The sequence below is a fragment of the Phacochoerus africanus genome, chromosome 7 (assembly GCF_016906955.1).
Source record: "Phacochoerus africanus isolate WHEZ1 chromosome 7, ROS_Pafr_v1, whole genome shotgun sequence".
Classification (NCBI taxonomy): domain Eukaryota; kingdom Metazoa; phylum Chordata; class Mammalia; order Artiodactyla; family Suidae; genus Phacochoerus; species Phacochoerus africanus.
Genome location: NC_062550.1, coordinates 21,579,234 through 21,587,278, shown reverse-complemented (window position 1 = coordinate 21,587,278; position 8,045 = coordinate 21,579,234). Strand labels below are relative to the sequence as shown.

Genomic DNA, 8,045 nt, shown 5'->3' with positions numbered 1-8,045 from the left:
TACTATCTCCTCCTCCGACTGGGAAAGGGCTCCAGGTATTCCCAGCTCCAGTCACCTTTCAGACACCTGGTCCGCAACTTTCTGGCTTCCCCAGAGTTGAGCTCCCCATCCTCTCCGTCTGGGACGCCTGGGACCTGCAGGCTTTTGCTCAGAGGCGCTCAGCGGGGCTTTGTCAACCTTCTCCCAAGACACCCTCACTTCGCCATCCCCCAGCAACCTGGAGGCCTTAGTGACAAAGAAACCCCAAACTCAAGGCTGGCCCCAGCCACGCCTCCTTTCAAGCCCCCCAGGTTCCTGCTGCACCCCCAAAGCCCATAGTGGGAGGGGGAGGGGCCCAGAGTGCTCTCTCAGCCCACACCACTTAATACCCTTGTAAACTCCCACGTGCGCTATAAACTTGGATTTTTACAACCAACATTCCTCCTTAGCTCCGGGAAACTTTGAACTCGGCCTCGGGTTTATTTACTGGGAGGGGGGAGGGGATGGGGGGGCTGAGAGCCGAGAAAGGCAGGAGGGGAAGAGGGGGGAAATGCGGGCAAGGGGGTAATGGAGCAGGGGTCTGGGTGGGTTGGGGGAGCCAGGACTGTCCACTGCGGATTTGTTTACTATTTAGGGCGGAAGCGTTTTCTAACACAGGCCAGACTGGGTCGTTAAGGGCGAAATGAAACTGGGTTTAGAGGCGCGGGGGGGGGGGGGGGCGGGGGGGGAGCCAGGGGTGCGCTTTATGGTGGCGTCTAGACGAGGCTCTTTTGTTCCCAGGCAGCGCCACGGCTGGAGGGGATTACCCGAAGAGCTTGAGCCCCGAGTGCCCCAGACCGGCGGGGGGCGGGGGGGTTGGACATCCGGGGGCGGGGGCAAAGGTGGGTTTGTTTGGGGGACAGAGACCTCTTCCACACACACCCCCAAGTTTTATAGGGTCGCCAAGGACTGGCAGGTTCTTGGGCCTGGCTCATGGGAGCTTTTGTTTTTCTTTCACTTAGGACACACACCCTCTTCCTTCAGAAACCCCTTCTAGAGCTGGGGATCTTTTCTGGGCTGCACATTGCAGGGCAAGTGGTAGCTTTGGGTTTTCAATCTTTTCCTCCAAAATCAGGAGCCTTTTGGAGATGAGTATTTTGCTTTATAAACAAATTTGTTCTATGTAGTATTGCCAGCCTATTTGCTTGGAAACACGGCCAGCAGGCCAACATTCCTTATTATGACTAAACGCCATACCTGGAGAAATCTCTCTCATGCACTCGTGAACACACATGCACATGTGTGCCCGCACAGGCGCGCGCGCGCACACACACACACAGGACCCTCAGTTGCATTTCTGCTGGCACTCACTAAAGGCTGCCAGTGGTTGCACCCCTCGGAGGACCCTAGAGGTGCATGAGGTCAATTTTATTCCATACTCCAGGCAAAAGCATACACATAATACTCATTTTCATGGGCATCCATAGGCATCCCGATTCAAATTCTTGTGCATGGCACAGAAGGGAATTGTGGGTCTGCATATGTACACCCCACTTCGCAAATTTTGTCTCAAGACCTATGTTTACAAATTAGAGCTTCAGCTATCCCTGCCATCAATAAGGACAGACAGACCCTAGAAGCAATAGTCCATAGTCATGGTGCTTTTTCCTTTCATTCTACGAAACTGAATTGGCAAAAACATTTTCTTTGACTGACAGAAGAGCAATTCCAAAGAGAGGGGAAGAATGGAAGAAAGAATTGGTTCCAAATCTCTTCCCCCAAATAACGAACGAGTGCCCTCACGGAACGCACTTAAAGCACTAGGGTTATCTTTATGCAGAAGACACATGCAGCCAATATAGATGGGTGTGGCAACCCGATGGTCCTCCCTCCCGGGGTCACCTCCTTCCCCAGTGCCACACCCCAAGCCAGCATCTTACAAAAGAAATCTCTGGAGCTCTCTACTCTGGACGACCAAAGTATACACATCAGGGTGGCCCCAGCCTAGGGTCTTGTTGTCTCTGGAGGAGCTTGGCCATTTGTGCTTGAGGGGAAGGGGCTCAGCTCCAACCTCCCACCCTCAGGAGCCAGCGCGGTGAGGAAAGGGAGGGGGCTGGTTTCTCCCCTCCCTGCTCCCCTTCCTCAAACTGTGTATAAAAATTCCAATAGCGTCTTCTCATACAGGAAAAAAAAAAAAGAAAAAGAAAAAAACTGAAAGCCCTACCCTCAACCCTATACACATAACTGCGACAGACGGAGACATCTGGCAGGAGGGCGGTGGAGCCAAGAAAATTCCTATAAATTTAAATTCGATGATGGTTACAATTAACTCCACAACAAACGTGTGCTTAAACAGAATGCGTTGCTGGGCGTTGGGAGGCAGCTCGAGCTGCACATGAGGAAGGAGAGCTTTAAGAGTAGCCCTGCAATGTCCTCAGCCTGAGAGCAGGAGGAAGCTTTCCCCGCACTCTTGCCCCTGCCCTCAGAGAGGGGGTGCAGGCCCTCCAGCTCTGGCCTTCACCCCACATGCCCCCTCCTCTTCGGCTGGGCTCTGCCCGCCTGCCTCCTCCTCCGCCTTGGGAGCACTGAGGGTTTTAAGAGGAGAGGGGCTAATAAAAGGGTCAAATAAAATCATAATATTGAACAGAATGAAATATCTTTATTTGCCACAAAAAAAAAAAATTCACAGCAATCCCTCTGGGACGAGAGCACGGTGGGGATTGCACACGTACACACGCACTCACGCACATGGAGACGGGTGATTCGAATCTCATTCCAGGCGAGTCCACCCCACATCCCCTCCGGGTAGAAAGAAATGCTTGTGAAATTTATTTACAAAAATTCAGGCCCCAGCATGGAAGAGGTGTCCAATCCCATCTCCCTACTGCCTCTTCCATCCCAACCTTTTTTTTTTTTCTGCCTTAACAAAAGTGGTAACAAATGCATAGACTATAGCTATAAATTCATGGAGTGGGGCACGGCTTGGAAAAAGGTTAGGAAACCTCAATGCACCAGTTAAGACATTTCAAAGGAGGGCTCTACACGCTCAAGGGGAGAACAACTTTAGGCTCGGGCGGGGCCTGGGCGCAGACGGAGGTAGGACATGGACGTGGCACACCTAACACCAGGTCAAAGGAACAGAAATTTCACAGCAAGGCGGGATCACATTTAGCTGCCCCCTAGCAGTGGGGCGAGGTGGGATAGGGGCGGGGAGCCCCGGGCCTTCTCCCCTGGAAGACGCGGTGTCCTAGCAGATCTTCCCACTTGGGCAAGGCTTTTAGTTCAAGGATTGTTCGCTTCTGGCGGCCACTACTCTCGCCCCTCCCCCGCCCAATCCGAGCAGCAAGACGTTGTCGCGAGGTGTGTTTTCTTTTAAATAAAGAGTCTTGGCCTCGGCGCCAACGGTGTCCACTCGCCGTGGGTCAGACACTTTCCTTCACCCCCCTTTCCAGGCCCGGTCCCTGTCCCACATGGAGTCAGACCAAGGTGAAGGAGGTTCCAGAAAGAAGTGCGGGCAAACGGCAGTGGGGGCCAGCCCTGGCCACAGTCCAGTTTTCCACCCGCGGAAAGGAGGCGAGTTAGAAAATAAAAACTTAAAATAAAATAAAATAATCTCCCCCTTCCCTCCCCCCTCCCCGAAAGGGCCCGGTCTGCGGTTACAGCAGAGGATTTCCCGAGAAATACTGCAGCCGGTCTCTGCTTAGTTTTTTTTCTTTCATCCTTCTGTTCTGAAACCAAATTTTCACTTGTCGGTCCGTCAGATTCAGCATCCGGGACAGCTGCAGCCGCTTCTCTTTGTTGATATACACGTTGAAGAAAAACTCTCGCTCCAGTTCCCGGATCTGGAATTTCGAATAAGGGCAGCGCTTCTTGCGGGTGCGGGGGGCGTCTGGAGGGGAGGGGAGGGGGCAAGTGCGAGGAGAGGGGGAGAGAGACACGTGAGACCCGGGCGACCCCAGCCCGCGGAGCGCTCGGCGGCCCCTCTCCCAGCCCCACCGCCGGGCAGCCCTCCCGCCAGGCCGGCCGGCTCTCCTCCCGGGGGGGACGCGGCAGAGCGGGGGCCCAGCCGCGACCCCCCCTCCCCTCGCCAGGGCTAGCCGAGGCGGACGGAGTCTGGGGGAGATGGAAGCCAGCCGGGGCCAAGGGCGTCCCCGTGACCCCCTCCCTCCCCGCACCCAGGCGCGCTCCTGGGCCCTGTCCTGCGCTGCCCTCCTAGGGGGCTCTGAAAACCCACCCCCGTTCCCGCAGAAATCCGGGGGGAACCGCGGAGAACAGGCGCAAAGAAGTGAGACCGAGGGACACTCGTGGGGAGGCGGGAAGGAAGCGAGCGAGCAGGCACCAAAGACACCCGAGAGCCGCTTCCGGGGGCCCTGGCGCCCCGGGACGCCCGGCTGGTCGCGCCTATCCCGCGGCCCGGCCAGGCCAGCGCCGAGGCCGCGGGCCCCAGCGAAACGCTGAGCCCCAGGCCCGGAGCAGAGAGCAGAGTGGAGCCCTGAGCCGCCTCGCCCCCACCCCCTGTCGCCGCTGACCCCCGGGTTGCTCCGGGTTCTGCTCAGGGACCCGCGCACGCAGAGTTTGAACATTTCAAAAATAGTTTTTAAAAGAAGCAGAGCAGCCCCGGCTGGCCTCCCCGGCCTCAGGTTCTGCTCCATTGCCTCTCTCCCCCACCACTCCCCCTCGCGGAGTTTCTCCCTGTCTTTCCCTTGCCCTCCCCCTTCTCCCCCTCCACCCCTCCCCTCCCTCCCACCCCCGGCGGCCCGGCTCCCCATCCTTCCTTAAATGCTCCTCTAAGTTCACGATCAAAGTTAATATCGCCCGCGATGGTGGCGCTTTTAAAAATTTCACAGACCGAGGGAGATAACGGGGAGGGGGTTCACCCGGCTTTTCCAAAGAGCCCTTTTCCCTCCCTCCCCACCCCTTCTCCATCGTAAAAAGTCGAGTCGTTGGGAGAGAGGGCTTTGTAGGTTATAATAAAATCCTTTGAATGCTTATAAAACTCCACATAAAATCGGACTGACCCAAAACACGAGGCCGTCCCCGCTCCCCTCGCCTCCCCCCTACCCTCGCCCTCCCTCCCTGGCTCCCTCCCTCCTGCCCGCCTGTTTCCCGGCCGCTGCTACCTACTGGGGGCGGCTCCCTTGGCCGGCTCCTTGGCCGCTGAGTGGGCTGAACCGGACGAGCTGGGATTCGTGTTTTCCTCCTCGGCCTCGGCCTCGGCCCCTGCCTCAGCCCGGGCCGCCAGTCCCGAGGCCGGGGGCGCCTCGGGCTCCCCCTTGGCCTCCCCCTTGCCCGGGCAGGCGGGCTCGGCCGGCGCGTCTCCGCCGCCGCAGTAGGCGTTGTCGAAGAAACGGTCGAAGGCTTGAGGCAGGACGCTGTTCTTGTTGACCGAGGAGTAGAAGCCGGCCGGGGCGGCGTGCGGGGCGCTGGGGTGGTGGTGGCCGCCGTAGGAGCCTTCGTTTTTCATGAGGATCTCGGTGACGGTGGAAGGAGGCAGGCACTCCCGGTGCATGAGCTCGTCGGCCGCCGCATAGCAGGAGGAGTAGCTGTTCCGGTGGTGCCACTTGCCGGAGGGCTCCAGGCCGTAGGAGACCTCCCGGACCGGGGGCACTTGGGCCGGGTAGGGATAGGAGATCTGACGAGAGGGGGCCTGGGGCAGGAAGGAGGAGACCGTGGAGAACTCGGGCACGTAGTAAGTGCAACTGGGCAGATAGAGGTTGGAGGCGCAGCTCCCTCGCTCGCCGAAATCAGCGCCCCTCTCCTTGCGCGACGGCGAGCAGAAGTTGCCCAGGTTGACCGAGTTAAACATCGTTCTCTTCTCCTGCCGGCTCCAGATGGAGGTTTTGGACCCTGTCTAGCGAGGGGGGAAAATTTGGGAAGGCGAGATGACGCGTTATCCGTCTTAGTCTCTCTCCCCGAGCACGTGATCCAAAGTAGATATTGTCATATATCAGTTCGGAGCACTTCGCAGGCGTAGGAGGGGTTCTCTCTTAGGTAAGATGGGGACGTTCAGGCGATTGGTTTGCAAACACCGCAGAAACATTATGAAAATCAATTGCAGATTTGTATTCGTTTTTCTCTCGACACTCCCCTCCTCTCCATTCCACAGAGCGAGCAAAGGAGGAGAGAGAGGATTGGGGTGGGGTGGGCGGTGGGATGGGCGGGGGCGGTGGCTAGGAGGGGGTAATTGTATTTTTTTTCTAGCTGCTGCTCTTTTTTTTTTTTTTCTTTCCCCAGGATTGGGAGAAGGAGGAGGGTTCTCGCATATGGGGGGGGGTCTTGCCTCCTCCCTGTGATCAGCCCAAGACTGGGCTAGGGATAAGGACCTCTTTCCCCACTGCCTGACTCTGCCAGAGATGCGAATCCTTTCCCCTCAGCTCTCAGGGACTCTTACCCCACCAGCCCGAAGGGGTCCAGTGCCCGTGTGCAAGAGTTTGAAGAAGTCGATTCTTCTTCCGTCCAGGGCTGGGTATGGAGACTCCCTTCCCCCTTTGGAGAGACTCCCCGGAAGAGTATCAGAAGTTTCCCAAAGGTGAGGCAGCCCAGCAGCAAGCCAGTGTCCCAACTTTGTCTGGCTTGCTGTGCTGCCGGCGGCAAGGGACTCAGATTAGTCATAAACAGTGGTAAGCAGTGAGCCAGCCGCCCAGCCGGTGCCTGGCAAAGTCTGGGAAAAACCTTCTCTAATGTTGTGTTAAATATTTAGTATGAGAGAGTGGCCCTGGGTGAATATTTCATGCCTGCCTTTATTGTCAATCAATGCGCAGAAAGCTACATCCACTGTGGATTTTTAAATCTCAAACCTCCAAGAAAAAGGTTGGAATGAGAGCTCTGTATCTTCTCTGTGGGGGGGGGGCGCCTTTGGGTTGAGGGCTCAGCCTCCGCTTGTGCGCTGACAAGAAGCCCAGTGACTTGGAAGGTCATGGGGGGGGGCTGGGTTTGGGGCTCATGTCCTTGAATGATTTGGGGGCCGTAAGGTGGACAGTGGGGTCAGGTATAGGTCTCTGAGATAGACCAGCAGGGCAGTGAAAGGAAGCTAATGACCTTGGACAGGCAGGGCTGGGCCAGGGGCCACTCCCTAGTGGAAACCCCCAGCCCCTATCCCCACTCCCCAGGGGCTGCAGCCAGGCCTTGGGGCCTCATTTCTGCTTCTCAGCGCTGCTCTTCCCTCCCCTACCTCTGCCAGCCTCCTGGGTGGCTGAGACCCAGGGGGGGGACTCAGTGGTTCTGCCCTCCTTTGTCTCCCATCCCTCTGGGCACCACAGGACACATCTGGGCAGCTGAAAATCAGTTTATTGAAAGGTTCTGGACTGGGTACCAGAGCAAATGCTCGGGAGCAGAAAGCAAACTTGCATCCACGGAGGAGCCACCAGGGCGTGATCTGTGATCTGTACTGTTCCGGTTGGCGGGAGGAACTGAAGCTCTCAAGGACTCAGCCCATTGCGCTCTTAGGAAAAGCCAGAAATGGCTCAAACCTCTTCTTACCCCTCACTCTTGGTTCGAAATGGTTTCACTTTAACAACATTCTTTGTATTCCATTTTCCTTGCTGAACTTGATGAGGTACTGAGGTCCCATCCCCAGATGGGGAAGACACAAAAAATGGTAACTTGCCCCCCAAATACACCCCCCCAAAATCACTTTCTCTAAATCACTTGCTTTAGAGCAACACCTGTGTTGGCGCCACCTTGGCCATGGACCCCATTCTTGAGGTGGCTCTGGCTTACCCAGGGATAGGCCTCCAGCTCCCCTCTAACCATTCACTGCTGGCGCTATTTCCCAGGCCCTCCTTTGGTCCTGGCCAGATCTTAACTAGGGGCAAAGAGGATGTAGATTGGGGCCTTGCTAAAGAGTGGGCTTCAAGAAAAAAAAAAAATCTGTTGCTTTTCCTCTTTTCTCTACCCCTTTTTATAGGGTGAGCTGGGGCCAGCGTTTTTAATTATAATGATGAAGAACTATGGACTACGGCTTTTATGGGGTTCGTGCTCTCCTCATTAAACTCCAGTTTATTGGAGGCAAAATGTTCCCCAAACAGTGATAGGAACCCCTACTCCTTGCAGAGGTGTGGATGAGGGTTCAGTCTCAGCTCTGGCTT

At 56.4% G+C, this 8,045-nt stretch overlaps 1 protein-coding gene across 1 annotated transcript; it reads right to left on the bottom strand.

Annotated features, from left to right (window-relative positions):
• Positions 1-2,597: 2,597 nt before the first annotated feature.
• HOXC11 (homeobox C11) lies at positions 2,598-5,851 on the bottom strand. Its single transcript, XM_047788444.1, has 2 exons — positions 5,083-5,851; positions 2,598-3,847 (listed from the first exon to the last, which is right to left on the bottom strand). The coding sequence occupies exons 1-2, from the start codon at positions 5,762-5,764 to the stop codon at positions 3,615-3,617; spliced, it is 915 nt and encodes a 304-aa protein (XP_047644400.1). The 5' UTR covers positions 5,765-5,851; the 3' UTR covers positions 2,598-3,614.
• Between the last annotated feature and the right edge of the window lie 2,194 nt (positions 5,852-8,045).

What these genes read in the sequence shown, in the direction of transcription:
- HOXC11 (XM_047788444.1), bottom strand. Translation starts at nt 5,764, where the DNA reads ATGTTTAACTCGGTCAACCTGGGCAACTTCTGCTCGCCGTCGCGCAAG. An exon ending in GGCCAAGGGAGCCGCCCCCA is followed by an intron (nt 3,848 to 5,082) that starts GTAGGTAGCAGC and finishes CCTCCCCTCCAG; the next exon opens with ACGCCCCCCGCACCCGCAAG.